The sequence below is a fragment of the Octopus bimaculoides genome, chromosome 1 (assembly GCF_046866305.1).
Source record: "Octopus bimaculoides isolate indiv1 chromosome 1, ASM4686630v1, whole genome shotgun sequence".
Classification (NCBI taxonomy): Eukaryota; Metazoa; Mollusca; class Cephalopoda; order Octopoda; family Octopodidae; genus Octopus; species Octopus bimaculoides.
The window spans coordinates 91,263,168-91,287,291 of record NC_142928.1 but is presented as its reverse complement, the minus strand read 5'-3'; the positions used below and the strand labels follow the sequence as shown (position 1 = coordinate 91,287,291).

The following is a 24,124-nucleotide window of genomic DNA, read 5'->3' as shown; positions in this document are numbered from 1 at the left end:
GAATAGACATCTTCTGATGTGAATTACACCCTGTGTTTAGAGTCCTTCAGCTGTTGACAATTTGTGATTCTTTATTTTTCTAAGATTTGATGTCTGGTATAGAATTAGAAGGTATTGTTTAGCTGAATGTAAGATGTTATGGTTTCTTCAATTATAAGTGCCTACAAATGGAATATTCATGTTTTTGTCTTGTGTTAACCCTTATTGTGAGAGTTTCTCTGTAGGAACAGATTAGGCTCTTTTACCTTGATTATGGCTTGATTTACTAAGTTGTTCAGGCATTTTTATTTTTGAAGGAATATTTTTAGTTCTACCAGTTATCTCTCATTCTGTTTGTGCCTAACTTTTGAACATATACATCTTACTATATTAAATGAGATATTCCTTTTAATATGGAATGGTTAACCAGATTTAAAGTCTAAGTATTGGTGTGTCCATGTCTTTGCTGTAAGAATTTGTTGTAATGGTCTCGTGAGACTGTTTATAAAGGGGTTGACATTAGGAAGGGCATCCAGTTGTGGAAACCATGCCAATGTGGAAAATGAAGCATGACACAGTCCTTGGATTCACTGGATCCTGCAAGATCACCCAACCCATGCCACTATGATATGAAATAAACTTTGACTGGGTATATGAATACAGGCACAATTCTGATCTACAGCAGTCTTCTACTGTCTGAGGAGCAACAGGCAATGTCCATGCTCATAACCTTTTTCAAGGCATTGGAGATGCATAAGAAAAAGGAAGGAAAGGAATCCCAACTCATGGATTGCTGCTGTAAGAAGTGGCACACCAAAATATCGTATTATTCTCAAATCAGAGACCTGATGCAAATACTTGCGCCATCCAAGGGTTGGGTCATAGATCAGCTCAATTAGGGCCAACGGATGGCTACACAGTAAAAACAACAAAATGTAATCTGACATGTGGCTTATACAGGGGTTGATTTAATGATCATTATTCTTTCTTGATATAAACTGTGGCCATCTGTCAACGCAGGAAATCATTTCTCTTTACAGGACAAAACAGTAGGCATCCTTGATGCTGATATTTTTGGTCCGTCAATTCCTAAGATGATGAATCTAGAAGCAGAACCAGAACTTAATCATGGTAAAATTACTGTACTTGCTTTGCTTTAATAATAATAATAATAATAATAAATGCCCGGATGCAGTACCAGGCAGTGGCTCTCCTGGCTTCTGATCTTAATTGATTGGAAATGTTATCATGTACATTGTTTTGTCTTGGTATAAAAGATGGGCTACAGCAAATATTCTGCCCAGTACCACAGGTTTGCTTGTCAGTTGCTTGATCTTACTCAGTTGAGCATGTCCCTTGGTGGCTAACGATATGTGGATCTCTGATTATGAGCAGAAGTAGTGGGGGAGCATCATAGTCATGTGTTGAGAGGAATTCTTTGGGGTTTGGATAATTCACCTTTGGAAACATGGATGTTTTGTTCAACATCTTTAAACAACCCTTATTCAGGTACCTTTTGAGCAGGATGGGCTACTCAACCTGAAGAAAATTCTAACTGGGCCCCACCTGCAAGGTCATGTACTGTTTATCTTGATATGAGATCACCATGTCGTGCACACATGGTTGTGATGCATGTGCCTGGTGTACCCTTATCAGATGGGTAGTCATGATGGGTATAATGGGCTTCGTATATTTTACCCCAGTGTCACTTTGATGGCATGCACAGCTCTCTCACTCAATAATAATAATAATAATAACAATAATAATAATAATAATAATAATACACATAAAATAATTTATCAGCTATTCACTATCATTATAAAAAGATAATTTAAAAGCAAGAGGCTGTCAAACAACAAACAGAGAGTAAGAATAATAGTATGCATGTGTGTGTGTATGCACACATGTATGCATGCATACATATATATATGAAACACATTTGCTGAGCATTGATGACATGAATTAACAAGATTATATAATGTTTCAACAGCAATTATGTAATCCTAGCTGTTTACTGTATTTTATTAACACCGTTCCATGGTTCATATTCCACAAACTAGTCTATTCCATGGCTTGATACTTTGCTTCATATCTCACTGGATATAGAAGTGGAGTGTGAAACCTACCATTGGTCCCAAACTTAGGTTACACTTTACAGCTTATGTGTACATACATACTTGTGTGCGTGCGTATAAAGCAAACATTGGAGCTCGATGCAGGTTCATTTGGTTCCTGTCAAACTGTCCGTGTCAGCAGGGACAAGGGTGTTGAATGATGATGGTGATGGTGGTAGTGGTGGTGGTGTGTGCATGTGTATATAGTAGGGTTTTTTAAATTTAATTTTGTATAAAATTGTTTAAAAAACTGCATTTTAAAATTATTTTCCAGCTAACATGATGATACCTCTGAAAAATTTTGGCATAAAATGGTAATTATGGAGATTTTTTCTTTAAGAGTGATTGGTTGATTAAAAGAAATTTTGATGAAAAGCACATTTTATTAACATTATTTAAAATTTATGCTTGGAAAATCTTCGATCTGTTTAGAGATATTCTATTACCATGGGTGCAGGCTTCACCACCAACCAAATGTAGTCCAAATTTGATCCCACAAGTGACAGGCTTTTATTTATTTTTTGTGCATGCTGTGTCTAAATAAAGAGGCAGTCCCTCATGAAACAGGCCCTCTGAGATTGAAGGGGTTAATGCTGGTAATGTTTCATTTAACCTTTTAGCATTCAGGTTACTCTGTCAAATGTAATATTTATTCACATTGTTTTAAATTAGTCATGCATTATTTTGTAACTTCGAGATTTCTCTGATGCATGCAATTGCTTTATTCTTAGAATGACATTGCAGGGTAAGTATGAGAGGCTAGATATGCCCAGTTTGAACATAAAAAAGAGTCAGAATATTTTGGCTGGATATGGTAGGTTTAAATGCTAAAGGGTTAAACTGCTGCAGGTCAATGCCTTTGGGCAAATATCATCTAAGGTAGTCTCAGGTTGCTTAATATTTGTGGATGGAAGTTGATGAATGGAAACTGTATGGAAGCCTGCTGTGTGTGTATAAACCAGTGTATTGAATTATGTTCCTTTATTTCATAAGATAACTTAGTCATTCAATAAATAATGATTGATACAATAAACACAAGACTGAAATAGATACTGGGGTCAATATGATCAGCTGAAACCCTTGACGACAATGCTCCAGCATAGCCACAGTCCAATGAATGAAACCAATAAAAATAATAAAAGAACTGTAAAATAGTATTTGACAGCATTTTAATACTTGTTGCTGCCATACTAAAATAGGCTGGACAGGTTTGGAGCTCAACATGGCCCTAAAGCTTAACATGACTCTAGAGCTCAACATGACCCTAGAGCTCAACATGGAATTGAGTTACTGAAAGCAATTTAACCTCATCTCTCTCTGTTTTGTACAGGGATGTGATGAGATTAAAATGAGTTCAAATTGTACACGCATCAGATTGGCAGAATTGTCAGTACATCAATCAAAATACCTTGCAGCATTTAGTAACAGCTCTTTACATTTTGAGTTCAATTTCTGCCAAAGTCACCTTTGCCTTTTGTCCTTCAGGGGTCAATAAAATAAAGTACAAGTTAAAGTATTGAGGTCAATTTAACCAACTAATCCTAACCTCACACACCAATGTAGCCTTGTACCTATGTTAAAAATCATTATTGCATTACCAAAGACTTCATAGTTTGATTTTCTTGAATAATATCCAATATGTGTGTGTGTGTGTGTGTGTTGGCACTCTGTCGCTTACGACATCAAGGGTTCCAGTTGATCCGATCAACAGAACAACCTGCTCATGAAATTAACGTGCAAGTGGCTGAGCACTCCACAGACACGTGTACCCTTAACGTAGTTCTCGGGGATATTCAGCGTGACACAATGTGACAAGGCTGACCCTTAGAATTACAGGCACAACAGAAACAAGAAGTAAGAGTGAGAGAAAGTTGTGGTGAAAGAGTACAGCAGGGTTCGCCACTATCCCCTACTGGAGCCTCGTGGAGCTTCAGGTGTTTTCGCTCAATAAACACTCACAACGCCCAGTCTGGGAATCGAAACCACGATCCTATGACCGCGAGTCCACTGCCCTAACCACTGGGCCATTGCGCCTCCACAATATCCAATATATACCAACATGGAGAACAGGTATTAAATGATGGTGATGATATTCCTCAAAGGACTATCATTAATTTCTTCCACCTCTTCTTTTAAGAGTTTATACCTACCAACGTACCTTCCTGCCTATGTGCCTACCTGCCTACCTACTTGCCTATATGCCTATCTGCCTACCTCCCTTCCTACCTACCTACTTATGAATCAGTAGAATTAGTATTAGACACAAAAATAAGTATTGAGTGTTCTTAAATATATTCCTACTTTACATGGATTTATTTGAGATGATTGATACCTCTCACTTCTTCAAACACTACTTTTACTCTTTATCTGTCCATCAACTGATCTATCTATTACACACATACACACACACACATATATACATACATGCTTGCTTGAGTCCAGAATCATGTAGTTGCAATGTGAGCATCTTAAACACATGACCGTGTCTATGCTTATTTATTTGTTTTTCTGAGAGAAGGTCCTCTTTTTATGGCAACATTATCATTATTTTCTTTATATTTTTGTCTTTTAGCATGTCAATGGGATTTTTAGTTGATGAAAAGTCTCCAATTGTATGGCGAGGTCCCATGGTCATTTCTGCCATTGACAAATTGCTCAGACAGGTAAATATTATTCTTTTGTTCTAACTCAAAGAGTTGCTGTTGGTCGACTCAGAGCAACCAGCTGACAGTTTTATGGTTTATATCCCATCACGGCACTGCTGTTATTATTCAAATGACTACTGCAGGTCAACACCTTCAGGCAAATATCATCTTCTGTAGTTTCAGGTTGCCTAATGGAAGCTAATGAATGGAAATTGTATGGAAGCCTGTTGTGTGTTATTATTCAAGTGATATTTGATTAACTCTCATTAACTAAGCTCTTTGTTTTTCATTCCTTGTAATGGTAACTCAGCACATATTTTATAATGGTTTTGTTGTTAACTATAAATACAGTTAACTTCTTTCTCATTTCAACATTTTCAGTCAGAGTTTAACCTTCACTGCTCTGATGAAATTTTTGCTGGTGATGTAACATGTTAATTACAAGCAAATCGGTTCTCAAAATCTTTCTATTGGCCAATAAAAATAAAATGTATTCTACATCAAATGAGATATGGAGAGTTTTAACACGCACACGCACGCACAACAAGGGAGTTAACATCGTTTGTACAACTAGTAATGTGTCTACAGTTTGAGGGAGTTGCCTCCCCTGCCAATCTCTATTTCTTAAATATATTTTGTTAGGCGATGTAATTTTTTTGTCTTTTGACTCTTTACGTTCCGGGTTCAAAGCCCGCTGGCGGGTTTCCTTGGTGAGCTTGCACAATCATTAGAGTGTCGAACAAAATGCTTAGTGACATTTCTTCCAGCTCTTTACGTTCTGAGCTCAAATCCCGCCGTGCTCGACTTTGTCTTTCATCTTTCCAGAGCTCGATAAAATAAAGTAACAGTTAAGTATCGGGATTGATAGTATTCACTAACTCACTCCCTTTGAAATCGCTGACCTAAATCAGAGATCATTATTACTAGGCTGAGAGAACGAGGAGTCTCCACTGAAATGGTAGTGGAGCGGAATGAACAGTGCTTTGCAATATTTATTCACGTTCTTTTACGTTTTAGTTTCGAAATTAAATATGTACTGGTCATGTGTTGTGCTCAGACTGAAGGTGGCAATACTGAAACTGACGTAAAACTAAGGATAGCTGAAAGTGCTAGGAGTATTCAATAAGCTCCAATCAATATGGTAATCAAAGAGTCACATCACTAGTTAAATCAAATTTATTCAGGCCAACTATCATCATCATCGTTTAACGTCCGCTTTCCATGCTAGCATGGGTTGGACGATTTGACTGAGGACTGGTGAAACCGGATGGCAACACCAGGCTCCAGTCTGATTTGGCAGAGTTTCTACAGCTGGATGCCCTTCCTAACGCCAACCACTCAGAGAGTGTAGTGGGTGCTTTTACGTGTCACCCGCACGAAAACGGCCACGCTCGAAATGGTGTCTTTTATGTGCCACCCGCACAAGCCAGTCCAGGGGCACTGGCAACGATCTCGCTCGAAAATCCTACAGGAGCCAGTCAGGCGGTACTGGCAACGGCCACGCTCAAAATGGTGCATCTCATGTGCCACCCGCACAAGAACCAGTCCAGGGGCACTGGCAACGATCTTACTTGGCTTGCCGGGTCTTCTCACGCACAGCACATTTCCAAAGGTCTCGGTCCGTAGTCATCGCCTCGGTGAGGCCCAATGTACGAAGGTCTTGCCTCACCACCTCAGCCCAGGTCTTCCTGGGCCTACCTCTTCCACGGGTTCCCTCAACTGTTAGGGTGTGGCACTTTTTCACGCAGCTATCCTCCTCCATTCTCACCACATGTCCATACCAGCGCAATCGTCTCTCTTGCACGCCACAACTGATGCTTCTAATGTTCAGCTTTTCTCTCAAGATACTTACACTCTGACGGGTATTCACATTGACATTACACATCCAACGGAGCATACTGGCTTCATTCCTTGCGAGCTTACGTATGTCCTCAGCAGTTACAGCCCATGTTTCACTGCCATGTAGCATGGTTGTTCGTACGCATGCGTCATACAGTCTGCCTTTTACTCTGAGTGAGAGTCCCTTTGTCGCCAGCAGGGGTAAGAGCTCTCTAAACTTTGCCCAGGCTATTCTTATTCTAGCAGCTACACTTTCAGCGCACCCACCCCCACTACTAACTTGGTCGCCCAGATAGCGGAAGCTATCGACTACCTCTAGTTTTTCACCCTGGAATGAGATAGAAGTTGTTTCCTGTTTGTTTGCAGTCTTTATTGCACCTGAACATCTGCCACAAACAAAAACTAACTTGCTAGTTAACCTGCCTTTGATGTTGCTGCACCTCTTATGTGTCCATAGCTTGCACCGGGTACATCTTATAGAGTTACTACCTACTCCTTTTCTACATACTGAGCAGGGCCATCTACCTGAAGGGGTTTGTGTTTTATCTACCTTCCTACTTATTAGGATTTTGGTTTTAGCTAGGTTGACTCTAAGGCCCTTCAATTCTAGACCTTGCTTCCACACCTGAAACTTCTCCTCTAGTTCAATAGATTATAAATATTGGATTTTAAAACTTTGTACGGAAGAGAAATTCGCTAGATTGCTTCAGTCCTGTAGTAGAATGATTGTCATGTCTACAGGAGATGTAGGTTCAAGTCCTATGGACAGCTTTTGACTTTTTCAATCCAAAGGGTTTTTTAAAACAGGTCTTATTTATATGCTATTATTTATGGCTTTATCTGCTTCATGATACACCATTTCAAAAAATAATTTCTATATATTGAATAGTGCTTTCTAATTTGTAATGCAAAATAATTTATATTTTATCAGGTTTCATGGTCTAATACTGACTACCTCATTGTGGACATGCCTCCAGGAACAGGAGATACACAGCTTTCTTTGACTCAAAATATACCAATTGCAGGTAAATAAAAACTGATGTTCTTACACTTAGACATTTTAAGGGATTGGTGTGCAGTAGATAAGCCACACCTCATATATCTGGTTTCAGAGCCAGCTGCTAATTGCCATATAAACATATCCGTGTGTCTATCAGAAACTGCTGTTGGTGTGGTATCTAACCAATAAGGACTTTAATTGTGTGTGTGTCCATCCATGTGGCATCACTTGGTATTGTAAATGAGCATCACCATCACACTGAAAACATGTCTGGTCATGGGGAAAATGTTGCCTTGCTTGAAAACTGATGAGAGTTGGTGACAGGAAGCACATCCAGCTATAGAAAATCAGCCTCGGTGAATTCTGCCTGACCCATGCAAGCATAGAGAAGTGAACTTTAAATGAAAATTATCTGTCTGTCTGTCTGACTGACTGACTTCTGTCTGTCTATCCAGCCATCCATCAACCCACCCCTCTGTCTATCTATCTGTCTGTCTGTCTGTCTGTCTATTTATCTATCTATGTGTATCTAAAATAAGCTTCTATACAGTTTCCAACTACCAAATTTCACTCACAAGACATTGGACAGTTTGGAGCTATAGTAAAAGACACTTGTCCAAAGTGCCACACAGAGTGGCCAAAGTCCAAATCTTGTGCTTGTGAAATGTAATTTTTAAGCACAGCCATGTTCAGACCTCTGAGTTAGTAAAATGGAATTCCAGTCAGTCATAAAATGATACTCATTCAATTAACTCTATTTCATTTCATCCATAGTTTTGAGCTAATCCAAAAATCATCATCATCATCATCAAAAATATATTTTATTCTGCCATCAGGAGCTGTAATTGTGACCACTCCTCAAGATATTGCTTTAATGGATGCTAGGCGTGGAGTAGAGATGTTTGCTAAAGTGAGTGTTCCCATTCTTGGAATCATACAGAACATGAGCATTCATATTTGTTCCAAATGTGGACATGCAGAACATATTTTTGGCAAGGATGGTGCCCAGAGAATGGCCACAGAGCTTGGCATTGAAATTTTGGGTAAGTAGTTATTGATTATATTATTAAGAACAGTAAGTAGGGCGGCAAACTGGCAGAATTGTTACCACCCTGGGCAAAGTGCTTAGCGGCATTTCATCTGTCTTTACTTTCTGAGTTCAAGTTCTGCCATCGTCAACTTTGCCTTCCATCTTTTCAGAGGTTGATAAAATAAATACCAGTGAAGCAGTGGTGGCAATGTAATCAACTTACCTTCTCCCTTGTAATTGCTGGCATTGAGCCAAAATTTGATATCATTATTCTTTTCTACTCTAGGCACAAGGTCCAAAATTTGGGGATAGGGGGCCAGTCAATTAGATTGACCCCAGTACACAACTGGTACTTAATTTATCAACCCCAAAAGGATGAAAGGCAAAGCTGACCTCAGCGGAATTTGAACTCAGAACATAAAGACAGACCAAATACTGCTAAGCATTTCGCCCGGCATGCTAACGTTTTTACCAGCTCACCACCTTAATTTGATATCATTCAGATAAAATGTTTAGCAGCAATTTTTCTAGCTTTACATCCTGAGTTCAAATGCCTTCAAGGCCAACTTTACCTTTTATCTTTTCAGAGTTAATAAAATAAGTACCATTTGGGTGCTGAGGTCAATGTAATTGTCTAGCCCCTCCCCACAAAATGCCAGGCTTTGTGCCTATAGTAGAAAGAATTATTAAGAATACTACAGTTCTGGTAATGAATCATGGAAGTTGTTAGAGCTTCAGTCAAAAATGTTTTGTGGTAACTGTTCCAAATCTGCATTGTGAGTTCAAATCTTGCTGAGATCAACGACACCTTTCATTTCTCCAAAACTGAATTGATAAAATGAAATAGTAGTCAAGTACAAGGGTCATGGTATTAACTAACCCTTTCTTCTCTAAATTGTTGGCTATATGGCTAAATCAACAATTCTATAAAGTAAGGCAGTGAGCTAGCAGAATCATTAGCATGCCAGGTAAAATGCTTTGTGGGATTTTGTCTGTCTTTCTGTATTTTTTTATTCTTTTAATTCTTTTACTTGTTTCAGTCATTTGACTGTGGCCATGCTGGAGCACTGCTTTTAGTTGAACAAATTGACTCCAGGACTTATTCTTTGTAAGCCTAGTATTTATTCTGTCAGTCTCTTTTGTCAAACTGCTAAGTTATGGTGGATGTAAACACACCAACATTGGTTGTCATGCAATGGAGTGGAGACACACAAACAAATACATACATGCATATATATATATATATATATATATATATACGACAGGCTTCTTTCAGTTTCCGTCTACCAAATCCACTGACAAGGTTTTGGTCGGCCCAAGGCTATAGCAAAAGACACTTGCCCAAGGTGTCATGCTGTGGGACTGAACTCGGAACCATGTGGTTGGGAAGCAAGCTTCTTACCACACAGCCACTCCTGTGTCTTTACATTCTGCATTCAAATTCTGCCACGGTCAACTTCGCCTTTCATCCTTTTGAGGTCAATAAAATGTGTATCTGTTGAGTACTGGGATTCGATTACATTAACTTACCCCTGTCCTTGAAATTGCTGGCCTTGTGCCAAAACTTGAAACAAATAATACTACAAAATAAAATACTTGGTAATCAGCTAAACCTCTCCCTAACAACATTTCAGGCCTTGTGTCTTTGTTAGAAACAATTATTAATAACTACAGTCAAGATAATCCACTCAGCTGGCAAAAATGAGTAATCCTGTGACAGACTGTTGTCCTGTCCTGGGAGGAATAAACTTGAAAACAGGCTGTTCTGCTGGTGAGATCAACTGGAACCATCATCACCATAATCAGCCGAGTGCCAATTAGTTATAAAGTGTCTCTATAGATTGTGTCAATATCTCCTAATATAATAAAGCATAGTATTTTTATATATTTCATTTCTAAATCTCTCAGAGAGATTTATACAGTAGCAGCACAATAAAGTGATAATATGTTGCCAACTTAATGTGGCAGTCCCATGAAAGGGAAGAATGCAACTGCTATTTAGCCCTAGGAAGCATCGTTTCCAGTTGGCCAAATAAAATGTGTCGTGGCCAACTGGAAACAGTGCTTCCTAGGGCTAAATAACAGTAACATTCTTCCCTTTCATGGGACTGCCACATTAAGTTGGCAACATACCATCATTTTATATATTTGTCCAGAATCATACTGGAGGCAGATGAGGAGAGAAAATAGTAATTCCATGAAGGAAAAGTAATGGGAGTAATAGCCCTGACTGAGAGGGAATGAGAGAAAGTAATAGCAATGTGAGAAAGGAAGGGGTGATAAATGAATAAGGAAGGAAAGAGTGAAAAAAATATTAGCGTTTCAACTCTGTGTGAGTATATGTGTGTGTGTGTGTGTCTGCATGTACAAGGGAGGTATGTGAATGTTTGTATGTGTGATTATTATGTACCTCATTTTGTACCTTATTTTTATATAAAATACTACAAATTAGCTGTCACTATTGATGGCACGGGTTAGCTAGTATATTATAGATGCATAAAGTATCTCTTTATGTAGTGGACTAGCCTCATAGTAAAGATAGCAAATTGACTGAGTTGTCATAGTGTCAGATCAAATGTCTCTTTCTTTACTTTCCACCATTATTTAACGTCCACATTTCCATGCTTGCATGAGTCAGATAGAATTTGTTGAGGTAGATTATCTGCAGCAGGATGCCGTTCCTGTTGCTAACTCTCATCTATTTCCAAGCAAGGTTATATTTCCCCATAGCCAGACATATTTTTCACGGAGGATTGGAAAGGAACAATCTTGCTTTTATGATGGTGACATTCATTTACAACCATCACATGAGGTCAAGACAAGGGTACACATGAACACACACGCATGCTTTCAGTTTCTATCTACCAAATCCTCTCAAAAGGCTTTGGTTGGTTTAGAGCTATAGTAGAAGACTCTTCCCCCAAGTGCTGCACTGTGGAACTGAACCCGAGACCACATGATTGGGAAACAAGCTTCTTAACCACAAGCCATGCTTGTGCCTATATCTGAGCACAAAGGTCCAGTTTGCTTTCCATCTTTGTGAGGTTGATAAAATAAATACCTGTCAAGTACTGGGATCAATTTGATCTGCTAACTCTTACACCCTTAAATATTTTGGAGTCCCATGCCTGTGTTAGAAATAGCTATTAATACCACAATTCCATGAGCCAAATAGAGAACCTTTATTTGATAACTCAGCCTCTTAGAAAAACATTTGCAAAATTTCCCTCAAATTACACCTTACAACTAAGAAAAAAATTGAAAGAGACATTAGGTGAATGTAATCGTTGATATATTATGTCTGAAAAAAGAAGAGAAGGTCATGACTGGAATACTTTTCACCTCCTCCAATGCCCCTTCTGTTATAGCAAGACACCTATTTCTGCCTCTCTGTCACACTAACCTTTCATCTTCTGACACAAGTTCCCCTCCTCAAATGCCCCTGCCCCTCTCATAATTCCTTGTCTTGCAAGTTACTTGGTGACTCTGCCAGTGCTGGTGCCACTTAAAAAACTTTCAGTCCACATTGTAGAGTGGCTGGCATTTGGAAGGACATCCAGCTGTAAAAATCATGCCAAAACTAACCTTGCTTGTGCTAATGCCACATAAAAAGCACTGAGTCCACTCTGCAGAGTGGTTGATGTTAGAAAGGGCATCCAACCGTAAAAACCCTGCCAAAACAGACACAATAGCCTCGGGTAGTTTTCTACCTGGCTGGCTCCTGTCAACTGTCCTACCCATGCATGCCTGGAAGATGTATGTTAAATAATGATGATGATGATGGTGATAGGCATGCTCAGGGCTAATCTACTCTACTTGGTGACTCAGCCTCTTAGAAACATTAACAAAATTTCTCTCAAATTACACCTCACCATTTCAAAAAATAATTGTATTATACATTAGATGAATGTAATCCTAAGTATTTTATGTCTGAAAAAAAAAAAAAGGGAACGTCATGAATGGAATTCCTTTCACAATAGATCTACTCAGGGCTAATCTAGGGTAGCAATAGCTACAATTCCATATCTATAGAAACGCCCTTTGAAGAGTTATTGGTTCAAATCCTACCACTATCACCATTCCTTGATCATGAATAAGGTTCTTAATTCTTACTAGAATAGCTAGCCTAGATGTAAATATGATTACTAATCAGAGTAGAAACACTACTTGAAAGCTTCATTAGTGGCTTGTATGCTTCAGTGATCCTGACAGCTTTGCCAGTGAAATGCAAGCTCCTGATAGCTCCCCCCCCCCCAGCTCCCTATGCTGGAGAGTTTAAAGGATAAAGACCTGATTAATATGAACCACCACTTCTCAGGGGTACAAAATGGGTTTGCATTGGACCAACACTCATACCAAGAAAAAAAAACAAACACAATTATAGGAACACTAATGACAATTCGAAACCAACATGACTTTGTAGAGGAAAGCAGAAAAGACAGCCCAGAGTCGAGAAGAGAAGAGACAAGTCATTGATGGTCTATTTTTCATAAGGAGCAAAAGACTTAACCCTTCAGCGTTCAGATTAGAGAATGTAATTATGCAGGTAAACAAATTAAATATAACAGCTTGAGTTTCGGGTTCAGTCCCACTGCGTATCTTGAGCCAACCAAAGCCTTGTAAGTGAATTTGGTAGACGGAAACTGAAAGAAACCCATTTTATATATATATATGTAAGGGACGACTGTGCGAACTCAAAAAAGGAGATATGGTGACGAATGGAAAAACAGAGGACTCCTTTTATTTAAACGTGTCACACGGTCGAACACAAGATGTATATATCAGATGATGATATAGATGATATGTTATACGACGATAACATAGATGACCAGTAATGAAAGACCACAACCGTATTAGATGAATAACAGAGATATTTATTGTAGCGTTAAAGATGTATGTCTGTGTGTGAGTGTGAATGCGACATATAAGAACATTATCAAAGACAGGCCGTCATACAAAGAAAAGTGTGTATGTGAGTGATACATGTGTGTATGAGTGTTTACAGCAGATAGAAAGAGAGTCAATAACACGTGAGCAATTATATACCAGTTCTTGTGTACACTATAGGAAAAGTTCTGTATGTGAAAGTGAGTTGGCTGAGTGTGGCAGTGCTGATCACTCGTTGTGATGTCGTGGCATCGATGCCGGGCCGTGTTTCTTGTTATACAGATGTTCGTCGCTGGCTGAGAATTTCTTGTCTGTTTATTTACCGTGGTGAAGCTGAGTCACCTAACAGAATCGAAGAGAGAGATGTGCCGCGGTAGTTTGGTGTGGTGTACATAGTAAGTCGTGTTGACGCTGGTGGAGATTGATGCTCGGTAGTAGTAATCGTAGAATCGTGTTGGTCATGACGATGATGCTGGATAGTAGTCGTAGACTCTTGTTGCTGATGTGGCGACGGCGGTGGTCATCGTTGGCTGGACGAAGCTGTTGAAGTGGTCGCTGGAACTGCTGCTGCTGTCGTGTGGTACACGGAACAGTTCTCAAAGAGAAATTGGACCGAGACAAATTTGTGGGGTATGAGTTGATCTATATATAGCGTTAAGAGGGCTCCAAGACGGTGATAGAATTTTACTCTATCACGTGACCTTATTAGGGGCTGTGATTGGTCAGTTTGCGTTCTGGCGGGAACGGTTCGAAGAAGTTGCCGATTCGAATAATAATCAGTCACGTGATGACAAGGAATGGATTCTCTACTACGCTCGCATTTATTTATATTTAAATGAGAAGATTGTATGTAATGGCGATAGTAGTTTTGTATCTAATGGCGATAGGTAGTTTCACTACATATATATATATATATATATATATATATATATATATATATATATATATATACAGGGTACGATGAGTAAATTATTATTGCCATTTTATACTTTTAATTTCAGACATGCACATTGTTTGTTTCCTAATTTGTCAACTACACAGTATAATAGGGTCAGTTGGGCACCATCTTTGAGAAAAACAGTACCATGATGCAATTCTCTCTGCCAGAAGTATGGAAACGATATGCTGTACTGCTTGGCATTCATGCTGGAAGCTCCAATATGAACATTTCAGAGTGATTGGGTGTCAATCTGAGGACAGTGCATATACCAAGAGTGATAAAAATCAAACATCCAGTCAACATCATAGTGTTTGGAGTGATCACTAGTAATGGTGATGTTATGCTTCCATTCATCTCCTCAGACAGCCTCAGACTCAAGTGCCCGGAGGAGGTAGTGCTGCCCTGGATCATGAAGGTGGTTGATGGAAGACCCTATGTCTGGCAACAGGGCTCTGCACCATGCCACACAAGCAGAAGAACCCAGTCATGGCTGTCAGACAATTTCTGCAACCACATCACATCACCTATAACATCTGGCTACCTAACTCTCCAGACTGTAACCCCAATGTGGGGTGCAGTTGAGCGTGAGACCAACAAAACTCTTTGTAGCACCAAAGATGAACAGAAGACAAGGATTATGGCAGCATTCACCAACTTAAACAAGGAGACTATCCAGAAGAGCCACCTGGAGGCTGTGGTTGAAGCCAATGGCAATTTTATTGAGAAAATTTACTCTTTAGTATTTCAAGATATTTTTATGTTATTTTGGTAAATATATCTGTTAAATTGAGATGTCAGTGTTATTTTCACTTTTTGCATAATTTAGATGACAATTTATTTACAGCACCCTGATGAAGTTGTTTTACTAAATAGATTTTACTGATTAATTATTTAATTATATAATTATAAATGGATATGCTCTTGGCAAATCAGCTGAAACATGTGTTGGATATTTTATTTATTTATTAATGTCTATATATTTTATGGATCTTATAGATATAAAATAAATAAATAATTCATTAATATACCATTTTTCCATTGTTAACTTTGTTTTATATATATATATATATATATATGTCTTTGTGTCTTGACAGCTGATATTGGTGTTTTTATGTTCTTGTAAATTAGGGGTTCAGCAAAATAGACTGATAGAATAAGTACTAGGCTTATAAAGAATAAGTCCTAGGGCTGATTTCTTTGGTTAAAAGACCCTTTAAAGTGGTGCTCCTGCATGGCTGCAGTCAAATGACTGCAATGTATAATGGGAGGCAAGGTTCTGGATATCGGTTGAATATTGCCTTTCTCCCATTAATTTCTTATTCTTCGTGTTGCTAAGGCTCTAGCAGTCGAGTAAAGAAGTATTAGGCAAAACACAGGTTCTCCAGTAGTTTTTTATTTACAATATATATACACAGGTGTGGTATGTTGCTCTTTTGCAGCCATCTCATGTGGTATAAATCTGTCATTCTCCAATACGTGTGCCATTGCCTCAGGGGATGCGACAAGCGGACTAGCCTAGAGGACAAGCTAGTGAAGTGTGCTCTGCTAGCAGTCACAGTGGGAAAAGTGAGACAGAACCTCAAGGTTTCTTTCTTTTTATAGTTTTGCCATCGCAAGCCTTGTTGTGAGCTGGTGCATGGCAAATGGATGCAGGTGAGGTCTCGCTCCAGTCTCGGAGATGGCAATGGCTGCCATGAGATCTCACCCAATATGGTGCTGATTGCTTGTGCTGCTACAAATGTGTAAAAGAATAAAAAAATATATGTATATATGCAAACAGAAAGAAAGCAAAGACCAAAGACTTTCAGACAATGAATATTTAAGTATAAATATATACAAAGGGAAGTAAAAAATTATCCATACTTTTGCCATAACATATCTTTATTATTGTCACATTGCGTTCTGTACATGCGTGCTTATAGTTGGTACTATTATGTTCATGTGATCAAAGTGTGAGCCTGGTTGTGCCATTTTTCTTTCTGGCTTTACAGTGTAAACACGACCACTCCACTAGCAATGTGCACCAAAGAAGTAAAAGGAGCAGTGATCTGATTTCTCTGGTTGGAAGGTGTGTCAGGTGCTGAAATTCCTCAGAGGCTTTCAGCACAATACAGGGACACTGCACTACCTCATAGAAGTGTGTATGAGTGGATCAAGAAGTTTAAAAGAGGCCGGACAAGCAGGATGCACAAAGAGGGAGCAGGACGCTTGTCAAAGACCACCACTGATGAGAAGATTCAGCAAGCTTGAGAGATGGTAATGGTGAATCAGTTCACTATTACCATCTCTCAGATCACTGCTCTTTGTTCTTCTTTGGTGTACATTACTCGTGGAGCAGCCATGCTTACACTGTAAAGCCAGAAAGAAAAATGGCATGATCAGACTCAAGCTTCAATCATATGACCACAATAGTACCAACTACAAGCACACATGCGCAGAAGGCAGTGTGACAATAATAAAGATATGTTATGGTTGAAAGTGTGGATAATTTTTGTCTTCCCCTCATAGATATTTATAATAATAGATCAAACTTACAAAGAGTACAAACAACAGAGAGAATTAAAGAATTAGAGATTGTAAGAATTTTGTAGCACAGTAAAATTAAGAAAATATACTCCCATTTAAGCAAGATGGTTGTATGAAACAACACCAGCAACAACCCATGAAGTAACAATAACAATGATGATAATTGTAATTGTTATTTATTAACATTGTTTTGAATTAATCATGCGTTATATTATTGCTCCAAGATATTTCAATGATGAGATTGTTTATTTTTAGAATGAGATTGTAGGGTAGGTGTAAGAGGCTGGATGTAGCTAGTTTTAGCATAAAATAGGTCGAATATTTGGGCCAGATAGGGTTAGTTTAAATGCTAAAGAATTAAGTAATAAAAAGTAACAATAGTCATGTGGTATGACCAGAATTAGTCTTCTTAGCAGAAACTCTCCATCTCTAGTTCGCTGTTGATGTTATTTAGCTCTAGGCTTGCCCTATGATCAACAGTGGTCTGACCATAACAACTCCTTAACTTTAGGCATAGTATATCTAGAACTAAATTATCCACTCTGACCTTCTTTATTTAAGATGATCGGATAGGATTTAAGGGAGATTTAGCTGTTGTTTCTATCAGATTTAGCAGCCACTTAGAAACCAAGTTGTACTGATAAGAGGATATCAATCCATCTCTTTAATCTGCTAAAAACACTTGGAAAATTGTTGTGACTTGTTACAGTTAGCAGGTGTTGTTGTTCAGTCTTATGTCAGCTCTGATTGAGTAGATTTATGTTTAAAATCATTCCAGCTTTGATGATTACATCTTTTTAGATGTATCTAGGACTATATTGTCCAAAGTGTCTTACCATTTTTAACATGGTAGGGTGTGATTTGAGAGAAATTTAACTACTATTTCCAGTTGACTGAGAGACAATGTAGGTGTCACTTTATTCACTTGGGCAACAAAATGTACTTCCCTGTAGCACTAATATGCCATTCCATGGATATCTAGTCATAAATGGCCAAATTGATAGAGTATTGCAGGGGTTCTCAGCCATTTTTTATCTATGAATCTCTTTGGTTATTATTTTATTCTGGTGGACTCCCATCACCATTTGATTTTTAAAAATTAGTTTTATAAATACGTCTTTTAAAATTCCTATTTTGTTTTTTACATATTAACTTGTGTAGGTTTAAACTGTGTAAAACATTAGAGAAAGAAATCCAGCTGTTTTTTGCTATACAAACCAATACATACATTTAAAGCAAAATTTTTTCAAGGGTTCTTAAACTATTATTGTGGATCACCAATTTACTATTTTGCTGCATGGGCCCCACAAAATTTTATATGGACCCCGGTTAAGAACAACTGGAGTACTGGCTTATCAGTTGAAGCATTGTTAGTTCATTAGCACTGGCACTGCATCTGTGGGAAATATTCTTAACATTTACTGGGTCAGGCAATCTAGAACATCCAGCTGGTTGTCTAATACACTATCAAGTCAGTCAGCTTATGTTATCAAATGAAATTGCGTATAGTGATAATTTTTTTTATTTATTACTTTTCTAGGAGATATTCCTCTTCATATTGATATTCGAGAAAAAAGTGACAGTGGTGCCCCTATAGTTGTATCTAAACCAGACAGCCCTCAGGTGAGTAAACTCTGATCTTGTTATAGAATGCTAAAATAAATATTTTACACCACCATGTCCACAAGGAGAGGCATGTGGCTTAGTGGTTGGGGTGTTGGATTCGTGATCATAAAATTGTGGTTTCAGTCCTGGACTGGGTGATGTGTTGTGTTCTTGAGCAAAATAAGGTGGTAATTTTAATAGCTATAGCCTATTTATATTATGTTTAGAGATACTTTATACATTTATTATACATAGTGACACAAGATACATATTTACTTTATATATATATATATATATATATATATATATATAGAGAGAGAGAGAGAGAGAAAGAGAGAGGGAGAGAGACTTAACAGCATTAAGTGAGCCATAACCTATTTACACTACATATAGAGATACTTTAAACATTTATAAATATTGACACACTATATGGAGATGCTTTATAACTAACAAGCTGGCATTCTGTCAGTTACAATGACAAGGGTTCCAGTTGATTGGATCAATGGAACAGCCTGCTCATGAAATTAACGTGCAAGTGGCTGAGCTCTCCACAGATATACATACTCAGGGGGATTCAGCATGACACAGAATGTAACAAGGTTGGCCCTTTGAAATACACGTAATACTCATTTTTGCCAGCTGAGTTGACTGCTACAATGTGAAATAAAGTGTCTTGCTCAAGGACACAATGTGCTGCTGGGAGTCGAACTCACGACCTTATGACCATGAGCAGAATACCCTAACCACTAAGCCACATGCCTTAACTTTATGTATTCACATAAGACACTTTATATATATATTTAAGTATTCACATAATGCAGAGAGATACTAATCTTGTTTCGACAGCCTATTTAAGTGATTTTTCACTTGGATTGTATTTCAACATTTGTTTTGACTAAGGCAGTGAGTTGGTAGAATCATTACTGCACTGGACATAATGCTTAGCAGCATTTCTTCTGGTTTTATGTTCAAATGCCACTGGAGTCAACTTTGTCTTTCGTTCTTTTGGAGTCAATAAAACAAGTATCAATTGAGTACTGGAGTCAATGTAAACGACTTACCCCTTCCCTAAAAATTGCTGGCTTTGTGCCAAAATTTGAAACTAATATTTGTTTTGACTTTAGAAAGAGAATTTTGTAATAAACATCTTGCTCCAGTAATTATTCAATTTATTTTAATATCTATCATGGAAAACTTTTCTTTACTTTTTTTTTTTCATAAAATATATATTATAGACATGAACTAAAAAGACATGCATGATTTCTTTTGTTAAAGAAATAAAATTCTCTTTATGATACTAACTGTTGTTACCTGATTAGAGTATAACATTAATGGTGGTCTCTCAATCCAAGGATGGTTCTGCAATTTCTTGCCAAACAACCTGCACAGGTGATTTGCTTATAATGATCAAATGTTTGTGCTGCACATAAACTCCATCTATCAAATTGACATTGCCTGTACAGGTGCACAACATTCCACATGTCAGATGTTGAAGTGATCACAAAGCAACATGAAATGAAGTGTTTTGGCTCAAAATTGCAACACAACACAACACCCAATACAGGAACTGAACCTACAATCTTGCAATCATAAGTGCAACACTCTAACCATCAGGCCATGCATCCTCACAGAGTATAGCATAAAAGTAAGACATTAGACGTTGAACATTAGATTGACTACATACTATGGAGTAAACAGCCAAAAACCTGCTCAAGCTTAAAAGATAACATGTTATAGGAGCAACCTCTTCAAGTTGTTTTTATTCTAACCATTTTTTCTCTTCTTTTCATTGCAGGCTAACATTTACAAAGATATAGCTGCAAAATTGGCTCAGAAAGTTTCAGAAGCAAATTGATATTGAATTGTATTTATCATTGTACTTAAGTATAAGAATATTAATGCAATTTGTTGCATGGTTTGCATTTCTGTTTCTTTTTGAAACATTTATTTTCACCTAGCAAGAACCTTCTTCACATAGCAAGAACCTTCTTAGAACCTTTGTGGTGTTATATGCTTCAATACTGAATGGAAAACTTATTTAACAATTTCAAACATTGTAACTACCCACTATATTTGTAAATAGCAGGCATAGCTGTGTGGTTAAGAAGCTTGCTTTGCAACCACAGGGTTTCAGGTTCAGTCCCATTGTGTAGTACCTTGGGTAAGTGTTTTCTGCTATAACCCCAGGCCAAAATAAGCCTTGTGAGTGAATTTGCTTGACTGTGGAAACCCATCATGTGTGTGTGTGTCCCCACACTTCACCACTTGACAATTGGCATTGCTTCATTTACACCCCAGTAACTTAGCAATTTGACAAAAGTGACCAATAGAATAAGTACTAACCTTAGAAAGTAAGTACCGGGGTCAATTTGTTTGACTACAGCCACAGTCCAGTGGTTGAAACGGTAACTTAATATTAGTATTAAGTTACTTTTATCAACACCACAATTGCCGAGAGTATTTTGAATTGCAGTTAATGGTTTCAAATTTTAGCACAAGGCCAGCAAGACCAGGGGAGTGGGGTAAGTCAATTACATTGGTAATTATTTAAACAACTGGTACTTATTTAAACAACTCTAAAAGGATGAAAAGCAAAGTCAACCTCAGCAAAATTTGAACTCAGAACTTAAAGATGAATGAATGCTACTAAGCATTTTGCCTGGCATGCTAACAATTCTGCCAGATCACTGCTTTAATGAACTTTAAAATTGGTTTCAAACTTTGGCACAAGGCCAACAAATTTGGGGGAGGGGGTAAGTTGATTGCACAGTGCTCAGCTGGTACTTACCATATTTTAACGTGTATAAGGAACCCCCCAATTTTGGGGACTTAAAATTTGGAAAAAAGGTTTTATAAGGGATTATAGTACTCATCATCATCATCATCATCGTTTAACGTCTGCTTTCCATGCTAGCATGGGTTGGACGATTTGACTGAGGACTGGCAAGCCAGAAGGCTGCACCAGGCTCCAATCTGATCTGGCAGAGTTTCTACAGCTGGATGCCCTTCCTAATACCAACCACTCCGAGAGTGTAGTGGGTGCTTTTACGTGCCACTGGCACGAGGTACTGGCAACAGCTACGCTCAAAAAGGTATCTTTTTACATGCCACCTGCACGGAAGCCAGTCCAGCGGCACTGGCAACAACAAATTCCCATATTTTTTAACCTAATTTTTGACAAAAACGGTTTTCCTTATACATGTTAAAATACAGTATTTTATTGATCTTGATAGTATGAAAGACAAAGTCAACCTTGGCGAAATGTGAATTCAGAACTTAAAGGTGAATGAAATATTGCTTAGCATTTTGCCCAACATACTAACAGTTCTGCCAGCTCACCACCTTTGAATTGCTATTAATGATAAGTGATTTGATTGCAAATTCTTGTAAGCAAGTTAACTCTTCTATGTTATCAAACACTTAATACTACATATTGTGTTCTATATAATTATTTAAACAATCTTTAATAAAGTATTGTGGATGTAAAAGTTCAGATTCCTGTCTGTTGGCCAGCTAATCTTGATTTCAGACCTTGTTGCAGCCATTATGTGAAGGCACATGATTTAGTGGTTAGCCTACTTCTCATGATCATCTGATCTGCTAGAAATAACAGTGATATCTTCTTCAAATCACATACTGCCATTTTAAATAACAAAAGGTCGTATTAAATAATGTATTCCTACATACTCTTGAGAAGGTAAAATGATCATGTCTGTAATGCTTTAATCATAATTTGCTCAGTGATTGTTGACTCAGGGTTAAATGACTAACAATAATTACATATGGTTTCGATTACTGGAAAACATTCATACATTCAAAAAAATTATAAAGTAATTTCTTTATAAAACTGTGGCAGAAAAGTTAAGAACATTGAAAACCCACATTAAGAATGAATCATTCTGAGTTCACAACCAGCGTAAGGTAAATGTGTATGTGTAGAAATAAAACACTAGAAGATGACAAAATAGTAGCCTGATAAGAATATAAAAGTTGAGATTAATTGTTCAAAACTTTGAGAAAATATGAGAAGCTACTGAATCTTAAAATACCTGTAAAAATCATGACTATTTATAATAAAAATTATATTTATTTACTTTTTATTGTTTTTCATTATTTTTTTGTTTTAAGTGCCAGCAAATGTGTGTGAGAGAATAGGTAGATTCTTATAAGCCAAGTCTGTTACATGTTTCTTTGATTCCAAGCTGGAAATATTGCACTTCATTTATATTATTGATATCCCTTAGAAAAGCATGAATATCACCAATTCTATTTTCTCTCCTTTGAAACTATTTTTTTATGTGAGAACAAAAATTTTCAAAACCACTTCTGACTCACACATTTTGTAACAGCGTCCTCTCTGCACACTGTGCATATCTTCCTGCAGGTTTCCATGACTTTCTTGCCTCTTTTAAAATAGGTAAAACATGAGGTGTCAATAATGTTCATTTTGGTTCTCCATTTTCAGGGTGGTCCTAAGCACACAAAATACAACCTGTCTTTTGGCAAGTTCATGTCAAACTATGTTGAAGTGTCAAGATCTAATCAGTGCACATGTGCAAGGGACACACTGAAGTTAGCTACTTATTAGAGTGCTTGAAGTTTAGTGTTCACAAAAATTGAACAAACTTTTTTGGCCAACTCAGTATATGCAATATATGTGTGTGAGTACATACATATACACACACATATATATATATATATATATATATACTAATTAGGAAGGAAAATTAACCTTCATAAGATGCAGTTTGGTTTTGTACCAGAGAGAAGTACTACTGATGCCATCTTCCAAGCAGGAGAAGCATTTAGTTGAAAATAAACTGCTGTACTTAGTATTTGTCAACATATAGAAAGTCTTCAGAGTCATTCACTCCTTCATCTGGTGGTTGCTGTGAAACCTAGAGGTAGATGACTGGTTGTTGAGAGCCATGTACAGGGATACTGTCAGTAAGCTGAATGTCAACAATGAGTACAGGTAAGAGTTCACCAATGATCATAGTCTCCCAGGCCATAACAGGGGAATTTAAAACTGGTTGGCCACAGTAGCTCCTCCATGCTGATGACCTTGTTCTTATAATTGAATCTTTAATAAAACTGGAAAAGAAATTTCAGGTGTGGAAGCAAGGACTGGAATCAAACAGACTTACAGTTAATTTAGTAAAGACAAAAATGCAGGAAAGCAGATAAATTACTAATCCCTTCAGGAAAACGGCCCTGCTTAATATGTAGAAAAGGTGTAGGTACAAATTCCTAATGGTGTACTCAGTGCAAGCTAAGGACAGATATAAGAGATTCAGTGAAATCATACGAGGTTAACAGAGAAAGTAGTGTTTGTGTGTTGCGGATGTGCAGGAACAATAAACACTAAGAACACACAGGAAACAGATTTCCTCGAATGCCCAGAAGGACCCTTAGTAGATAGTCGAAAGAAGGACCTCTCCCTCAGGCTGGATGTGCAATGTCAGAGTGCATGTACAACAATGTATAAGTGTGTTGAAAGACTAACTGGGTATAAGAAGCATCAGATGTAGTGTGCAAGAAAGAAGATTGCATCGATAT

The 24,124-nt window shown here is 37.7% G+C and overlaps 1 protein-coding gene across 2 annotated transcripts in view; it reads left to right on the top strand.

Annotated features, from left to right (window-relative positions):
* Window positions 1-22,659, top strand: part of LOC106880906 (iron-sulfur cluster transfer protein NUBPL) — a 46,956-nt gene extending 24,297 nt beyond the window's left edge. For both annotated transcript variants that reach the window (XM_014931070.3, XM_014931069.3), the window contains exons 4-10: window positions 1,020-1,110; window positions 2,368-2,407; window positions 4,666-4,756; window positions 7,509-7,602; window positions 8,414-8,620; window positions 18,501-18,583; window positions 20,361-22,659. In XM_014931070.3, coding sequence (XP_014786556.1) covers window positions 1,020-1,110; window positions 2,368-2,407; window positions 4,666-4,756; window positions 7,509-7,602; window positions 8,414-8,620; window positions 18,501-18,583; window positions 20,361-20,420 — 666 coding nt within the window. In that variant the 3' untranslated portion in view covers window positions 20,421-22,659. The remainder of the gene's footprint in view (window positions 1-1,019; window positions 1,111-2,367; window positions 2,408-4,665; window positions 4,757-7,508; window positions 7,603-8,413; window positions 8,621-18,500; window positions 18,584-20,360) is intronic.
* Window positions 22,660-24,124: the final 1,465 nt, after the last annotated feature.